General features: G+C 44.8%; 2 protein-coding genes across 2 annotated transcripts in view; both read right to left on the reverse strand.

Moving 5' to 3' along the window:
* Positions 1–19,244, reverse strand: part of LOC309564405 (uncharacterized protein) — a 338,567-nt gene that overhangs the window by 105,646 nt on the left and 213,677 nt on the right. The window contains 4 exon segments of the mRNA XM_082269033.1: position 885; positions 887–909; positions 14,648–15,949; positions 18,249–18,390. Coding sequence (XP_082125159.1) covers position 885; positions 887–909; positions 14,648–15,949; positions 18,249–18,390 — 1,468 coding nt within the window.
* Positions 4,066–5,131, reverse strand: LOC309563422 (oocyte zinc finger protein XlCOF8.4-like; the record flags this gene model as incomplete). The annotated part of the gene is made up of 3 exons (XM_082267819.1): positions 4,066–4,254; positions 4,341–4,532; positions 4,952–5,131. 3 exons carry the CDS (start codon positions 5,129–5,131, stop codon positions 4,066–4,068), a joined length of 561 nt encoding a protein of 186 aa, XP_082123945.1.

A 19,244-nucleotide genomic window follows, 5' to 3' on the forward strand; every position in this document is an offset into this window, starting at 1 on the left:
CCGAGTCCATATCTGATCTGCAAATTCCCCAAAATTAAATACACAATATTACCAAAAGTATTGGGACGCCTGCCTTTACATGCACATGAACTTTTAATGACATCCCAGTCTTAGTCCGTAGGATTCAATATTGAGTTGGTCCACCCTTTGTAGCTATAACAGCTTTAACCCTTCTGGGAAGGCTGTCCACAAGGTTTAGGAGTGTGTCTATGGGAATGTTTGACCATTCTTCCAGAAGCGCATTTGTGAGGTCAGGCACTGATGTGGATAAGAAGGTCTGGCTCGCAGTCTCCACTGTAATTCATCCCAAAGATGTTCTATCGGGTTGAGGTCAGGACTCTGAGGCAAGTCAAATTCCTCCACCCCAAACTCGCTCATCCACACCATACTGCCAAAAGTATTAGGCCACCCCTCCAAATCATTTGGTGGAGGGAGGGGAGGGGGGATTATGGTGTGGGGTTGTTTTTCTATAGGAATGTTTGACCATTCTTCCAGTAGCGCATTTGTGAGGTCAGGCTAATGTTGGACGAGAAGGCCTGGCTCACAGTCTCTTTTCTAATTTATCCCAGGTCAGGACTCTGTGCAGGATAGTCAAGTTCCTCCACCGCAAACTCACTCATCACTCATCCATGTCTTTATGGACTTTGCTTTGTGCACTGGTGCGCAGTCATGTTGGAACAGGAAGGGGCCATCCCCAAACTGTTCCCACAAAGTTGGGCATATGAAATTGTCCAAAATGTCTTGGTATGCTGATGCCTTCTGGAACTAAGGCTCCTTTGGTTCGTGCATTGGTCCAAATCATTTGTTGGAGGTGGAATTATGGTGTGGGGTTGTTTTTCAGGGGTTGTTTCAGGGGTTGGGCTTGGCCAAAAGATTTTCCGCACTCTAAACATGAATAGGGATGCTCATCTGTGTGAATTCTGTTGTGTTTAAAAAGGTCTCCTATACTAATGAAGGGTTTCCCGCACTCTGAACATAAATAAGGATGTTCACTTGTTTGACTTCTCTGATATTTCAGAGGGTCTTTTTTTAGAATGAAAGATTTCCCACACACTGAACATGAATAGGGACGCTCACCTACTGGGTAACATTGCTTTTTGCATTAATGACAGATAAGGGGCGTAATGGAGATGCCAATTCATTTTGTGGAAACTTGACATTATATTGAGGAACGGAGATGGACCTTTCATATGGTGTACAGTATCTCCTCCTCATTTGTTGGGAACATGACGTTATATTGAGGAATGGAGATGGACCTTTCATATGGTGTACAGTATATCCTCCTCATTTGTTGGGAACATAACGTTATATTGAGGAATGGAGATGGATCTTTCATATGGTGCACAGTATCTCCTCCTCATTTGTTGGGAACGTGATGTTAAATCAAGGAACAGAGATGAACTCTATAAAGTACAGAATTTTCACCACACACCGGAGCAATTTTCCTGTTATAATAAGTCCCCAAACCTTAGAAGGTCAGTGTGTAATGGTGTATAGCCAATTAGTTAAGCTCTGCCCTTGGTTTTGCCTATTGCCCAACCTCCTAGATGCAGGGCATATACCCAGAGGTCAGACCGCCCCCTCCAGCCACCCATGTGATTGAGGCCAGTGTTGTCTGAGGACTCCTTGTTGTATCACATGAAATGAGAGGGAATGGATGTGGGTACTAAATTATTAAAATCATAAATCACTTACAGTTTCCCCCGAGCCAGGATCTTCTGTGACATGACCCATACCCAGCAGGGATGGTCCCTCACTGCTTAATTCCTTACCCTGTACTGACCCTCCCTAGGCACTAAAATAGGAGTGGTCCCCAGGCCTTCTCCTACCCGTAAAGAGGAAGGGACTGGGTGGGGGGGGGGGGGGGGGCAAAAATGGATGACAGTCCCACCCTGAGAAGAGTGAGGTAGGACTAAAAACAAAGAGGGGTGGCAGTAAAAAGGTAAAGTGTTTGTGTTGGTCCTTATACAAAGTATCAAATCTTTATTGTATGGATAAACCAGTGAAGGATTGCTGCCTCAGGTTGGATATAGTGTGGAGTAAAGCTGATAATGAATCCCTTGTTTTACGCTGGGACTAGGACTGTGCTATACTGTGAGTCTGTAGACTCAGCGATGCGAAGATCTGATAATTATGTAAAATATTTCCTTTAACTACACTGTTTCTACTCAAAAGAAAAAAGGAGACTATGACCTGATTCTTCCATAGTGCCTATACTTACTTATGTAGATAGGTAGAGAAATGTCCTCCTGTTCACTTTTTATAGTCATCAAGACCTCCTCCGTGGACGGCTGATCACCCCCCACATACGTCTCTACTTCTTCCTCTTTTACCTCAACTTTTATATTAATCGGTTCTTCACCCTAGGGGAAAAGAGAAGCACTTTTACTTGCTTTCCTCGCTCCCCCAGCAGATGGTATTCCCCCCACACTCCAATGGTGGACTGTCCTTTGGTGTCATCACATCCAGTGCAGAGCTTTAGATTGTATATCAGGTAAGTAGACTTTCTTTAACCACCTAAGGACCACCCCATGCAGATATACTGCGGCAGGGCGGAGCTTCTGCACGAACCAACGTTCCTGTACGTGAGGTCACGCCGGCCCGCTTCCGCTGTCATTGGACACAGCAGGAGCCAATTAGCGGGTTCAGCAGACACAATGTCCTCTGGGACACGCCGATCGTTCAGAGGAGACGCAGAACGGCGGTCTGCCTATGTAAACAAGGCAGACTGCTGTTCTGTCAGAGAGGAAGATGGAGATCTTGTGTTTCTACTAAACAGAAACACGGATCTCTGTCTTCCTTCAGTTAGGTCACCCCCCCCTCACAGTTAGTAAGCACTCCCTAGGAGCACACTTAAATCTTTGAGCACCCCTGATGTTAACTCCTTCCCTGCTAGTGTCATTAGTACACTGACAGTGCATTTTTTTTTTTTAGCACTGATCACTGTATTAGTGTCACTGATCCCCAAGAAATATCACTCCGTTTCAGATTTGTCCGCCGCAATATCGCAGTCCTAATTAAAAAAAAAAAAATGCTGATCGCCGCTATACTAGTAAAAAAAAAAAAAAATTTCCATAAATCTATCTCATAGTTTGTAGACGCGATAACTTTTGCGCAAAACAATCAATATACGCTTAATGGGATTTCTTTTTACCAAAAATATGTAGCAGAATACATATTGGAATAAATTTATGAATCGATTACATTTTTTTTACCATTTTTTTTTTTATTGGATGTTTTATAGCATAACAAAAAAAAAATATTGTTTTTTTTTAAAGAATTGTCGCTCTTTTTTTATAGCGCAAAATTTAAAAATCGCACAGGTGATCAAATACCACCAAAAGAAAGCTCTATTTGTGGGGAACAAATCTTACTGACCTACAGCAAAGAAAATCAGGTCAACTCTCCTGTCTATTTCCGAAAAGATCACATGCCCGTTTCCTGTGAATTCCGGGGGGCCAGGGATCCAACCTCGGGGGGAGCGCAACATCACACTGGCTTGGAATCACAGGAGCGAAGACCAGCACCACGTCATTCAGAACGCAACCCCGATTGGAGAAACACAAGGAGAAAGAGGACCCATGATGTCTTGTGACCGGACCCAAGACCCACAAAAAAAAGGGATATTTATTGAAAAGAAATAAAAATAATAATTAAAATGGGGGATGCCCAATAATGGAGTTGTAAATGGGGAATGGAGGTGGCAAAAAAGTCTGCACTTCAGATGTAAAAGAAAACATTAAACAAGAGAACACTTAGAATGTCATGTCTCGAAAATCTGAATCACTTTTGTGTTCTTTACACCAGTCCAACCTACCTGATGATGGTGAGGGATGGTGTGACCTTCCTGTGTGGAATCCCAGGAATACAGAGGACTGGGACATCTCTCTGGTGGGTTCCCATTACTGGATCCATCTACCTGATATTGGTGAGGGATGGTGTGATCTTCCTGTGTGGAATCCCGGGAATACAGAGGACGGGGACATCTCTCTGGTGGGTTCCCATTACTGGATCCATCTGTAGGAAACACACACACTGACTAAATACATTGTTTCTATGTGTTTATCAGATGATGGGGGATCTAGGTGGATCCTCCGTACTGCTCTCTCCTTTACAATAAAGTCTCCTCTTACCCGGTGATGTGAGGGGCAGTCGGTCCTCTATTATGACAACCTTGTAGAGATCTTCATGCACTTCTAAATATTTGTTCTCCTTGGACATACTCTCTGTGACATCCTGACACCTCATATGAACCTGACACACACAATGATACAGTCACCATCCAGACACATCCCTTATCTGCTACTGGATAATGTCCCAGAATTCCCGGCACCGCTTACCTCTCCTGTCAGCAGATCAATGATCTTGCTGGTAAATTCTTGAATCTTCTGCATGTTGTTTCTCTCAAGAAGTGGTGAGTGAGGTGGAGGCACTGCAATGGAGTTCTGGCTTCGACCCCATTGTTCTGACATAGCTGGGTACATCCCTTGTAAAAGACCTTCAATACACGCTACCTTCACTGCAGCATATTTCTATATAAGGGGAAAAGCAGAACACAAGGAGTGTGACCTCCCAGAATCCTCCTCACCTCTCTGGTCAGGTCTGTGTTTTATTAATAGAGATAAGAGTGATGTCATGTGACCTCCCAGAATCCTCCTCACCTCTCTGGTCAGGTCTGTGTTTTATTAATAGAGATAAGAGTGATGTCATGTGACCTCCCAGAATCCTCCTCTCCTCTCCGGTCAGGTCTGTGTATTATTAATAGAGCTAAGAGTGATGTCATGTGACCTCCCAGAATCCTCCTCACCTCTACGGTCAGGTCTGTGTTTTATTAATAGAGCTAAGAGTGATGTCATGTGACCTCCTAGAATCCTCCTCACCTCTCCGGTCAGGTCTGTGTTTTATAAATAGAGATAAGTGATGTCATGTGACCTCCCAGAATCCTCCTCACCTCTCCGGTCAGTAGGTAGATGATCTCCAGAGTGAGGTCTAATATCCTCTCAATCATGTGTCTCGGTTCCTCCTCTGTTCTCATTGAGGTGTTAATGTGATCCATACAAGACGCTGATCTCTGTAGACAAATATAGTGGCCTAGTTGGTCATTAGAGAGTTGTGGCAAGTAGAGATTCATTGTAAACCCTCCGTCCAAAGCTAAGGGAGGTTTACAACTGTGTTTGTGTTGTGTCACTAAATACCAAATGTATTCAACATGAAAACCATATGTTGATTATATACACTCACCGGCCACTTTATGAAGTACCTTTTGCCTTCGGGACTGCCTTAATTTTTCTTGACATAAATTCAACAAGGTTGGAAAAAATTCCTCAGAGATATTGATCCATAGTGACATGATAGCATCACGCAGTTACTGCCGGTTTGTCGGACGCACATCCATGATGCGAATCTCCTGTTCCACCACATCCCAAAGGTGCTCTATTAGATTGAGATGTGGTGAGTGTGGAGACCATTGAAGTATGGTGACCTCATTGTCATGTTGAAGAAACCAGTGGTGAGATGATTTGAGCTTTGTGACATGGTGCATTATCCTGCCGGAAGGAGCCATCAGAAGGTGGGGACACTGTAGTCATAAAGGGATGGACATGGTCAGCAACAATACTCAGGTAGGGGGTGGGGTTTAAAAGATGCTTAATTGGTACTAAGGGGCCCAAAGTGTGCCAAGAAAATATCCCCCACACCATTACACCACCACCAGCCTAAACCGTTAAAACAAGGTAGGATGGACCCTGCGCTTTTCCTGCTCCACCATCACGAGTTCCCGAGGGCGTCATATCGGAAGTCCATCTTGCCGTTATTGTTCACGGCAGCGAAGAGTTGCATCCCCCCCCTTTGGAAGCAGACCCAGCCCCCTACCATAGCCATGTGGCTTAAAAAAGTCAAATGCATTAATGAAATGGAAGATCTGATGGCGACGGAGAGGGGAACCAGAGAGAAATTTACGAAACGCTGGTTCTACTGGCACGAGTTTACATTCTCTACGGAATACCGTGATTTGTTGCTCTAGAGGCTCTGTGACTGTGGGTGCTGGTGGGCCGCGCGGTCCCCCACCCCCCCTCCCCCCTTATCTTTCTCCCTTACCCCTCTTGTTTCTTCTCATTTCTCTTTCTCCTTGCTGTCTCTCCTATACCCCTTTTTTATTATTATTCTGTCTGGCTTACTCTTATCCGTCAAGATCCAGATCTTGCTCCCAGACGGACGTACTGGTGTCGATCCCCCCCTGCCCCTGAGAGGTTCTTGGGAGACCGTTGGGGGGCGGCCCCCCGCGCGCCTGATACCGGCCATGTGATGGATGCCGGTGGTGACGGGGGTTTGCCCCGAGATGGCCCTTGAGTTCCTGACTTTACACTTGGTCCCATATTTTCCTATGTGCTGGGTTCTAGGGGGTCGGAATGCTTCTGTTTCAGTATCCGGGGCTATACGCCCCCTTGTTCCATTATGTTATTGTCCTGTTATTCCACGCTGTTTGAATGGGCCGAGAGCTCTGTTTCCTACTTTTACATTGTTATTGCTTACTGTGTTTATATGGTGGCTTGTAATGTGCCTTTTTTTTTTGTTTCAATAAACGAATTTATAAAAAAAAAAAAAGGTAGGATGGATCCATGCTTTCATGTTGTTTGCGCCAAATTCTGACCCTACCATCTGAATGTTGCAGCTGAAAACGAGACTCATCAGACCAGGCAACGTTTTTCAATTCTTCTATTGTACAATTTTGGTGATCCTGTTTGAACTGTAGCCTCAGTTTCCTGTTCTTAGCTGACAGGAGTGGCACCCGGTGTGGTCTTCTGTAGAGATGGGCTTGGGTGTGTTCGACTTTCCACGTGCCCGATCCCGCCAGGAAGCCTTCATTGCACTCCGTTAATCAGAGGCACCGAGACATTTCCAGGTCTGTGCAGCTGCGGATCAGGAAATGTCTCACTACCTGTGATTAGTGGAGTGCAGTGTCGGCTCCCTGGCATGATCGGGCACGTGGGAACTTGAACATGCCCGAGCCCATCTCCAGTCTTCTGCTGCTGTATCCTGTCTACTTCAAGGTTGGATGTGTCGTGCGTTCAGAGATGGTATTCTGCATACCTTTAATGTAACAAGCGGTTATTTGAGTCACTGTTGCCTTTCTATCATCCGGAACCAGTCTGCCCATTCTCCTGACATCAACAAGGCATTTTACCCCACACAACTGCCGATCACTGGATATTTTCTCTTCTCCCCATCATTTTTTCTAAACCCAAGAGATGGTTGTGTTTGAAAATTCCAGAAATACTCAGACCAGCCCTTCTGCCACCAACAACAATGCCAATTCAAAGTCACTTAAATCCCCTTTCTTCCCCATTCTGATGCTCGGTTTGAACTTCAGCAAGTTGTCTTCACCGTGTCTAGATTGCATTGAGTTGCTGCCATGTGATTGGCTGATTAGCAATTTGTGTTACTAAGCAATTGAACAGGTGTACCTAATAAAGTGGCCGGTGAGCGTATATAGGAGGAGAAAGACAGACATAATGGGGTTGTTACCTCCTCTGCTTCCAACGCCAACGTCTTCTCTCTACTTTCTCACAACACCCTATTCTCACCAGGAATTTCCTGTTTGGGCTTTATATCACTTCCGGGTCTTTAGATACCTCCTTTCCTGTCTCTACATCACTTCCTGTCTCTACATCGCCTCCTGTCTGCGCCTGACATCACTTCGTCCCCCCTAGACTCTCCCTGTCTACATTCCACCATGAATCGTCTTTTTGTTCCACTCAATACAATTGGAAATGATCTCCACTTCCGGACCGCGCGCTCATAGTTGTCAACATCTAAAAAAAAATTTCCAGGGACACTTTGCAGCACAGATATCAATTACTTACCACACCCACTTCCCCGAAGCTCCACCCACTCCGCATAATTAATCTCTGCCTACTTATCATCAGATTATAGGGTCTACTCAATAAAGAGAGAATTACAGGAAATTGAAAAGGGAATTTTAAACTTGAGGCCAAAGTAGCAGAGTTGGAATAATTCTCCAATTCAGCTGCGCTACTTCTGCCTAAAGTTTAAAGCAGAGTTCCGGTGTTCTAAAATTTTATCGGGCCCATGAAAATTCCGGACTTTGTCACTTCCGGCTGGTGCGAGCCCCGGTGTGCATGCGCGCAAGGTCCGAGGAAATTCTAAGACTTAGCGAACAGCTGATTGAGAGGAGGAGGGGCTGAGGTGGGACGCACACACCGCCGTGGGAAAATTGCTGTCACGGGCAAACCAAAGCTGCTAGAGACCCCAAAATTCTATCGCAGCTAGCCAAGACGCTCCCCTACAGCTGTTAAAAATTTGGGGTCTCTGGGATGAAAGGGTGCGGAGCAGTGGTCCCCGGTTCTTGGGGTCACTGCTCCGCGCCCTTTCACCCCCGAGACCCACGGGGTCGCTGCTCCGCGCCCTTTCATCCCCGAGACCTTAAATTTCTATCAGCTATAGGGGAGCGTCTTGGCTACCTGCGATAGAATTTTGGGGTCTCTAGCAGCTTTGGTTCGCCCGTGACAGCAATTTTCCCGCGGCGGTGTGTGCATCCCACCTCAGCCCCTCCTCCTCTCAATCAGCTGTTCGCTAAATCTTAGAATTTCCTCGGACCTTGTGCGCATGCGCACCGGGGCTCGCACCAGCCGGAAGTGACGAGGTCCGATTTTTTCACGGGTCCGACACAATTTTACAACACCGGCCTCAGAAACGTTTTTGAGATAAAAAATACCCCCGGGACAGTCAGGGCTAGTGCATTTCGGAATGGATAGCCTCTGAACTGTCCCAGGTTGCACTTACCTATTAGAAGAAATACATACCTTGAAAATTTCTTGTCCAGCGCTGCCATCTCAGGTGTGGGCAGCTGAAGCCAGGGCGTCCTCTTCGGTCCCAGAATGCCCTGCACCGGCCCCCTCTCGTCAGTTCCGGGGCAGACGCGTCATCCCTGCACAGCTCCTGGGCATGCCCAGAAGCTGTTTAGCAGGGAATGACACGCCTGCCCAGGAAGTGACGAGCGGTTCCTGTGAAGGCGCATTGATTCCTGGGAGCGATGACGTTCAGCTCCCAGGAATCAATGCAAGCAGGATGTGACGGCGCGGCCGCAGAGGGAGGAAGGGGAAGAAAGGTAAGTATATTTTTTTAATAACAAGGTAAGTAATTGAAAAAAAAAATTGGGACTATCCATTTCTTTTTAGGTGATTTTCAGCAAGCGGATGGCCCAAAGTGGTTTTTGAGGCCGGAACTCCGCTTTTAAATTCTCATCACAATTCCCTGCAATTCTAAAGTGTCAAATGTGCTCAGGTGTGACCATACATGATTGTATGATGATACTATGATTGTTCTTTTGGTGTACGGAATCGCCGGCTGAAAAAGATGATATCTGAATGATGCCTGCAGCTTCACACATCGTTCCGATATCTCCACTCGAATTTCACGACGTCATATGACAGCCTTGTGCGGGAAGTGGTTAAAGGGTTACTAAACCCACAACAGTAAAATCAGTTTGTATATGCAGTAAACTATGCTTGTTACAAAAATAATTGCATTTCCATGTTCTGTGTATTTTGGAAGACCAGATATAGTGAATGCAGAGTCCTGGGGAGACCAAATATAGTGAATGCAGGCTCCTGGGGAGACCAGATACAGCGAATGCAGAGTCCTTGGGAGACCAAATATAGTGAATGCAGAGTCCTGGGGAGACCAGATAAAGTGAATACAGTGTCCTAGGGAGACTAGATATAGTGAATTCAGGCTCCTGGGGAGACAAGATATAGTGAATGCAGGCTCCTGGGGAGACCAGATATAGTGAATGCAGGCTCCTGGGGAGACCAGATATAGTGAATGCAGGCTCCTGGGGGGGATCAGATATAGTGAATGCAGGCTCCTGGGGAGACCAGATATAGTGAATGCAGGCTCCTGGGGAGACCAGATTTAGTGAATGCAGGCTCCTAGGGAGACCAGATATAGTGAATGTGGGGTCCTGGGGAGAGCAGATATAGTGAATTCAGGCTCCTAGGGAGACCAGATATAGTAAATGCAGGCTCCTGGGGGGACAAGATATAGTGAATTCAGGCTCCTACTGAGACCAGATATAGTGAATGTAGTGTCCTGGGGAGACCAGATATAGTGAATGCAGAGTCCTGGGGAGACCAGATATAGTGAATTCAGGCTCCTGGGGGGACAAGATATAGTGAGTTCAGGGTCCTGGGGAGATCAGATTTAGTAAATGCAGTGTCCTGGGGAGAACTAATATATAGTGAATTAAGGGTCCTTGGGAGATCAGATTTAGTAAATGCAGGCTCCTGGGGAGACCAGATATAGTGAATGCAGGCTCCTGGGGAGACCAGACATAGCGAATGCAGGCTCCTGGGGAGACCAGATATAGTGAATGCAGGCTCCTGGGGAAATTATTATTATTATTATACAGGATTTATATAGCGCCAACAGTTTGTGCAGCGCTTGGGAAATCAGATATAGTGAATGCAGAGTCCTGGGGAGACCAGATATAGTGAGTGCAGTGTTCTGGGGAGACCAGATATAGTGAATTCAGGCTCCTGGGGAGATCAGATATAGTGAATGCAGAGTCCTGGGGAGATCAGATATAGTGAATGCAGAGTCCTGGGGGGATCAGATATAGTGAATGCTGGCTCCTGGGGAGAGCAGATATAGTGAATGCAGGCTCCTGGGGAGAGCAGATATAGTGAATGCAGAGTCCTGGGGAGAGCAGATATAGTGAATGAAGGCTCCTGGGGAGACCAGATATAGTGAATGCAGGCTCCTGGGGAGACCAGATATAGTAAATGCAGAGTCCTGGGGAGATCGAATATATCACTATATCAGATATAGACTCCAGTCCAGCTGCATCTGGAGTATGCCGTCCAATCCTAGGGAAGGATGTGCTGCAACTGGATAGAGTCCAGAGAAGAGCAACAAAGCTAATAAAAGGACTGGAGGACTTCAGCTATTGGAAAAGACTACAAGCACTGAACCTATTCTCTTTGGAGAGGAGATATGATAGCAATCCACAAATACTTTACTGGTAATCCTAGCATAAGGAACAAACTTTTCAGTGAAAGAAAATTTAAAAAGACACGCGGCCATTCACTGAAATTGGAAGAGAAGCAGTTTAACCACCGTCACTGTAAAGGGTTCTTTCCTGTCAGAGCAGTAAGGATGTGGAGTTCTCTTCCACAAGCAGTGGTATCAGCAGGGAGCATCGATAGTTTCAAAAAATGATTAGAATTTTTTAACATTTTAGGCCAATTTGTTTTCTGCTACATATTTCTGGTAAATAAAAAAAAATCGCAATAAGCGTATTTTGATTGGTTTGCGCAAAAGTTATTGCGTTTACTAACTACGGGAAAGATTTATGTTATTTTTATTTATTGATTTTTTTTTTTACTAGTAATGGCGGCGATCTGCGCTAATTCTGAAAAAAATATATATATTTTTTTTTTTCACTTTCTGCTATATAACATTCCCAATAAAAAAAAATAAAAAAAATCAAATTTTTCATAATTTTAGGTCAATTTGTATTCTGCGACATATTTTTGGTCAAAAAAAGTGTATATTGATTGGTTTGCGCATAAACTAGGGGAAAGATTTATGTAATCTTTATTCATTTTTTTGTTTCTTGTAACGGCGGCGATCTGCGATTTTTAGCGGGACTTCGACGTTGCGGCAGACAGATCGGACCCCTAACTGACATTTTTGGGGGGGGGGGGGTTCCAGTGACATTACTACAGTAATCAGTGCTAAACATATGCACTGTCAATGTGCTAATGACACTGGCAGAGACGGGATTAACTCAGGGGCAATCAATGGGTTATGTGTGAGCCTAGGGGGTGTTTTCTGACTGTGGGGGGAGGAGGGGCTTGCGCAATCAACACAGAGACCTGTGATCCTAAATAGGAGAATCACAGGCGCTTTGTGTTGATTCCTGAGAGAACAACGGTCTGCTGTGTTTACTACAGCAGACCGCCGTTCTCTCTTCACTGGGAGCGATCGCGGGTGCCCGGCGGCAATCGCGGCCACCGGCCCCGTGAATCAGCTTCCCTGCTGGCTAATGGGGGTGTACTTGCACCCCCATGATCGCTCCCGCGGTATGGTGATTCTTGCAGCTGAGACAGCCTGCCGCAGTACATCTGTGGCGAGCCCTCGGCAAGTGGTTAAAGACTAAGCCTTTTTCTGACGCTTGTTGCTTACAAGTTAAAATTTTTGCTAGAAAATTACTTAGAACCCCCAAACATTATATATACTTTTTAGCAGAGACCCTGGAGAATAAAATGGTGGTCGTTACAATATTATATGTCACACTGTATTTGCGCAGCGGTCTTTCAAATGCAATTTTTTGGGAAAAAATACACTTCAATTGATTAAAAAAAAAAAAACCTAAACAGTAAAGTTAGCCCAATTTTTTTGTATACTGTGAAAGATGATGTTATACCAAAAATTGTGAACTTTATTCTAAGCAAAAAAATCGTGATTCTCATTTTATCCAGAATCGTGCAGCTCTAGCACACACCCACACAGGTTGAACCGGATGGACTGTTGTCTTTTTTAAGCCCTACCAACTATAACTACAGTGAGGGGAAAAAAGTATTTGACCCTCTGCTGATTTTGTACGTTTGCCCACTGACAAAGAAATGACCAGTCTATAATTTTAATGGTCAGTTTATTTTACCAGTGAGGGACAGAATAACAACAAAAATATCCAAAAAAGTTATAAATTGATTTGCATTTTAATGAGTGAAATAAGTATTTGATCCCCTATTAATCAGCAAGATTTCTGGCTCCCAGGTGTCTTTTATACAGGTAACAAGCTGAGATTAGGAGGACTCTCTTAAAGGGAGTGCTCCTAATCTCAGCTTGCTACCTGTATAAAAGACAGCTGTCCACAGAATCAATCAATCAGATTCCAATCTCTTCGCCATGATCAAGACCAAAGAGCTGTCCAAGGATGTCAGGGACAAGATTGTAGACCTACACAAGGCTGGAATGGGCTACAAGACCATCGCCAAGCAGCTTGGTGAGAGGGTGACAACAGTTGGTGAAATTATTTGCCAAATGGAAGAAACACAAAATAACTGTTAATCTCCCTTGGTCTGGGGCTCCATGGAAGATCTCCCCTCTTGGTCCACCATGGCCAAGACCAAAGAGCTGTCCAAGGATGTCAGGGATTGTAGACCTACAAAAGCCTGGAATGGTCTACAAGACCATCGCCAAGCAGCTTTGTGAGAGGGTGACAACAGTTGGTGAAATTATTTGCCAAATGCAAGAAACACAAAATAACTGTCAATCTCCCTTGGTCTGGGGCTCCATGCAAGATCTCCCCTCTTGGTCCACCATGGCCAAGACCAAAGAGCTGTCCAAGGATATCAGGGACAAGATTGTAGACCTACACAAGGCTGGAATGGGCTACAGGACCATCGCCAAGCAGCTTGGTGAGAGGGTGACAACAGTTGGTGAAATTATTTCCCAAATGGAAGAAACACAAAATAACTGTCAATCTCCCTCGGTCTGGGGCTCCATGCAAGATCTCACCTCGTTGAGTTTCAATGATCATGAGAACGGTGAGGAATCAGCCCAGAACTACACGGGAGAATCTTGTCAATGATATCAAGGCAGCTGGGACCATAGTCACCAAGAAAACAATTGGTAACACACTATGCTGTGAAGGACTGGAATCCTGCAGCGCCCGACAGGTCCCCCTGCTCAAGAAAGCCCATGTACAGGCCCGTCTGAAGTTTGCTAATGAACATCTGAATGATTCACAGGGAGAACTGAGTGAAAGTGTTGTGGTCAGATGAGACCAAAATTGAGCACTTTGGCCTCAACTCCCTGTGTTTGGAGGAGGAATGCTGCCTATGACCCCAAGAACACCATCCTCACCCTCAAACATGGAGGTGGAAACATTATGCTTTGGGGGTGTTTTTCTGCTAAGGGGACAGGACAACTTCACTGCATCAAAGGAACGATGGACGACACCATGTACCGTCAAATCTTGGGTGAGAACCTCCTTCCCTCAGCCAGGGCATTGGTCGTGGATGGGTATTCCAGCATGACAATGACCCAAAACACACGGCCAAGCAACAAAGAAGTGGCTCAAGAAGAAGCACATTAAGGTCCTGGAGTGGCCTAGCCAGTCTCCAGACCTTAATCCCATAGAAAATATGTGGAGGGAGCTGAAGGTTCGAGTTACCAAACGTCAGCCTCGAAAACCTTAGTGACTTGGAGAGGATCTGCAGAGGAGTGGGACAAAAATCCTCCTGAGATGTGTGCAAACCTGGTGGCCAACTACAAGAAACATCTGACTTCTGTGATTGCCAACAAGGGTTTCTCCACCAACTACTAAGTCATGTTTTTATGACTTAAAGAGAAGACAAGGAAGCGTACAATCTAGTGTATATAAAACTTTATTGAGATATAAACAAACTCGTAAAAAGTTTGCCTTCACATGTGGCATTAGGGGGATATACCATAGAAACAGCCCTATGACCACAGGGGGGTGGACACTGACAAGCTGGAGAAATAAAGGTGACTCACGCCCGCACTTAGAGCATAGTGTGACTTCTCTGGTGTTTCACAAGTTGTCCTTTCCGAGTAAAAGATTTCCCGCACTCTGAACACGAATAAGGACGCTCACCTGTGTGACTTCTCTGGTGTTTAACAAAGTCTCCTTTATAAGTGAAAGTTTTCCCACACTCTTTACATAAATAGGGACGCTCACCTGTGTGAATTCTTTGGTGTTTAACAAGGTTTCCTTTACAAATAAAAGATTTCCCGCACTCTGAACATGAATAGGGACGCTCACCTGTGTGAATTTTCTGATGTTTAACAAGATTATCTTTCTTATTGAAAGATTTCCCACACTCTGAACATGAAAAAGGACGCACACCTGTGTGAATTATCTGGTGTCTAATAAGGTCTTCTTTGCAAACGTAAGATTTCCTGCACTCTGAACATGAATAGGGACGGTCACCTGTGTGATTTCTCTGGTGTTTAACAAGATGATCTTTCTTGTTGAAAGATTTCCCGCACTCTGAACATGAATAAGGACGCTCACCTGTATGACTTCTCTGGTGTTTCACAAGGTTTCCTTTCAGAGTGAAAGATTTTCCACACTCTAAACATAAATAAGGATGCTCTCCCGTGTGACTTATCTGGTGTCTAACAAGACCTCCTATCTGAGTGAAAGATTTCCCGCACTCTGAACATGAATAGGGGCGCTCGCCTGTGTGAATTCTCTGGTGTCTAACAAGGGCTCCTTGAAGAGTGAAAGATTTCCCGCACTCTGAACATGAATAAGGGCGCTCACCCGTGTGACATATTTGGTGTTCAACAAGGGCTCCTTTTTGAGTGAAAGATTTCCCGCACTCCGAACACAAATAAGGACGCTCACCTGTGTGAATTCTCTGGTGTCTAATAAGGGCTCCTTTCTGATTGAAAGATTTCCCGCACTCTGTACATAAAAAAGGACGCTCGCCCGTGTGAATTCTCTGATGTCTAACAAAGGTTCCTTGATGGGTGAAAGATTTCCCACACTCTGAACATGAATAAGGACACTCAGCTGTGTGAATTTCCTGGTGTACAATAAGAGCTTCTTTCTGAGTAAAAGATTTCCCGCACTCTGAACATGAGAATAGATTGTCACCTCTGGGAACTCCTTCATGGGGTAAGGAAGATTCCGTGGGATTAGAAGGATCTGTTGATCTATCTGCAGTGTGAGATCCTAAATGGATATTTGCAATCATAGTATGTGATTGGTGAGAAGATTCCCCCTGATCAGAGGGATCCATTGATGTCTCCGGACAGGAAGGTCTGTGATGGATATTTTGTGTATTTGGATTTCCTCCTGGAGGATCCTGTGTGATGACATTATCTTCTGACTTACAATCAGCAGATAATAGAAGATGTCTCTCCGAGGAATTCCCGACATCACAGCCATCTGTTGGGAAGAAATGTAAAATAAAAAAAAGTAAAACATTTCAATAGATCAGAAATAACTAAGTAAGGTTTTAGCTCTATCTCCGTACGAGTGAAATAAGAGGAAAATTCCGATCTCAAATCTGGGCTCCTGTTCAGCCTCCAAAATCAATCAGAAAAATGTTCATACTGGAGTCTGTATAGGACCTTCAAATATTAATATTCATTAGTCAGTTACGACTACGACTTCATTAGCCAAAACGCGTTTGTGATTTGTTAGTACATTGGATTGCCTGAATTTGCATGGGTCTCGCGTATGGGTTAGTGCCACCTCATGGATAGAGGCCAAGTTATTTCACCAAAAGATACTAAAAGAATAAATCCTGCGAGCAACCTTGAGGTCCTAGATTAATAGGCTATCTGCTGCAGACACTCCACTTCTCATAACCGTGTAAAAACCTTAACCACTTAAGCCCCGGAAGATTTTACCCCCTTCCTGACCAGGGGGTATTTTGCGATTCGGCACTGTGTGACTTTAACTGACAATTGCGCAGTCGTGCGACGCTGTACCTAAACGAATTTGACGTCCTTTTTTTTCCCACAAACAGAGCTTTCTTTTGGTGGTATTTGATCACCTGTGCGATTTTTTGATCATGCGCTATAATCAAAAAAAGAGCGACAATTTTGCAAAAATAACAATATTTTTCACATTTTTTTATATGAAATTCCCCCAAATAAAAATGTAAAAATCAAAATTTTTTAAAATTTTTGGCCAATTTGTTTTCTGCCACCTATGTTTGGTAACAAAAAATCACAAAAAGCGTATTTTAATTGGTTTGCACAAAAGTTATTGCATTTACTAACAAAGGGAAAGATTTTTGTCATTTTTGTTGTTTTTTTTTTAACGCGTAATGGCGGCGATCTGCGATTTTTTTTTACGGTACTGCGACATTGCGGCGGACAGATCGGACCCTTGACTGACATTTTTGACACTTTTGGGGTTACCAGTGACATTTCTGCAGTTATCAGTGCTATACATATGCACTGTTACTGTAAAAATACACTGGTAGTGAAGGGGTTAACTTTATTTGAGAGGGAGGGGCTGTGTGTGTCCCTAGGGGCGTGATTCTAACTGTGATTGGCTGTGGCTTGAAGTGTAGGAACAATGATCAACGGTCCTACATAGTAGAACCGTATGATCACTGTTTCTACACAGGGGAGAATGACAGGCGGCTTGCCTTTCTCCCGCTGTCACGGATGATCGTGAGTGAGCGGCGGACATCGGGTCCGCCGCTCACACGCGCGGGTGGGTCCATGACCACGCGGGAGCGCGCCTCCGGCGGCGCGCGCTCGCTCCCCAGAGCCTCACAGGCTAGTGACGTACCGGTACGTCACTTTGCCTGTGAGGGGATGACCGCCGCAGTATATGTACTTGCGGCGGTCGGCAAGTGGTTAAAGTTACACTGAATGATACTGCAAGCCGGTTCTCAGCTGTGAATAAGAGGAGTCTTGAAGATGCGGATGGTTGTCTCATAGGATCGTTTTACTCATGCGTATTTTATAAAGAGCTGAGGTCAGCGCCCATTCACAAGGGGGTGCACGGTTGTGGCTGTCTTCTGTGACACTCTGGTCACACATCTTTGGGAGCACAGATCACTTTTATGATTGTTTGGACTATATCCATTTATTAATTTTCAGCACGTTTATTTATTATTTCACACTGGACTTTTTTACATCTTTTTCACTTTTATATACTTACCTTTATTTATATATATTTATTGGCACTATTTTGCACTTTAATATTGCATATTACACACGGATCTGATATATGTAGTACAATTTAGGATTATATATCCGCGAAGCACTGTTTATTTGCTTCAAGTTATTTCACCAGTCCCCAAACCAGAAGGATCAAGTCTTATCGACTGCCAGTGACACCTTTCCTGACTTCAGAGACCTTTTGAGCGGAATAGCACTGAGCCCTGGTTGTCCTCCACCAGCTCTTCACAACACTTCATTGTACACTTCACCATGTCAGACCCAAAGAGGAAAACCACCATGGGAGGACATCTACACCATGGTTTCAGCCATGCTTCGTAGAAGGGTTTTGTTCTGCAGCAGGCCCCAAGTTAGGGACCCAGACTCTCAGTAAAGTTCACCAAGCTGCCAAGCTACCCCTACCAACAGATCCTCCATCAACGGTCACCACGGTTCCCTCTCATAAATTTGCTGCTTCTCCTTCTTATCAAGCTTCACTTTATACCCTCAAGGGTTATCCAAATTGTACATTTCATTCCCTAGTTTCAGTGTCTGTTACTTACTTGTGTCGAAAGGTGGAGAAATATCATCCTGTTCAGTCTTCATAATCATCCCAACCTCCTCCATGGACGACTGATCACCCCCCACATACGTCTCTACTTCTTCCTCTGTAACCTCAGCTTTTATATTAATCTGTTCTTCACTCTAAACCCCAAAAATAATAGTAAAAATCTATTAAATCTGAACTCCAGGCAGATATAAAAAATGCAGTGCATTATTAAAATGGAAAATTGATATCAAATACTTACAGTAATTTTCCTTTCCTGATGGACTCCATGGCAGCATACGTATCGGGTTTGGCCCCGCCTCCAAACCTACCCACAGGACATCACTCCCATAAATCTTTGCACCTGTTCAGCACACGTGTTCTGTAACTATCCTCCTCAGAATCCGGGAGAGAACTCCTGCTGCCATGGAGTCCATCAGGAAAGGAAAATTACGGTAAGTATTTGATATAAATTTTCCGTTTTCCTGACAGACTCCATGGCAGCATACGTATCGGGAAATAACTCGCCGTACACAATAGGGTGGGCAGGTGCTGAACAAAAAGTTTAATTTACTCTGTCAAACTGACAGGACTTGTAAACCAAAGTTAACAGAAGAAAGAGCTGCCGGCTCAACACAATAGTGAGACAAAAATGTATTTATAGAGGACCAGGATGCTGCTCTACAAATCACTTCAGGCGCGACATGTCTGGATACTGCCCAGGACGTAGAGACACTCCGAGTTGAGTGAGCCGTAACCACCACTGGAGGGGTCAAGCCCTTAGCCCTGTAAGCCTATTGGATTGCTTGGGTGATCCAAGAAGAGATGGACCTTGAAGAAACCCGAAGACCCTTGTTCTTTCCACTGAAAGGGACAAACAAATGATCTGACTGTCGAAAGGAGACCGTAGCTTCCAGATACTGCTTGAGGCAATTTCCAACATCCAGCGGATGGACAGAAGAACCTTCTTCTTGCCTAAAGGTAGGCAGGACTATCTCCGCATTTTCGTGAA

This window comes from Pelophylax lessonae, assembly GCF_965119305.1.
Source record: "Pelophylax lessonae genome assembly, chromosome: 9".
NCBI lineage: Eukaryota > Metazoa > Chordata > Amphibia > Anura > Ranidae > Pelophylax > Pelophylax lessonae.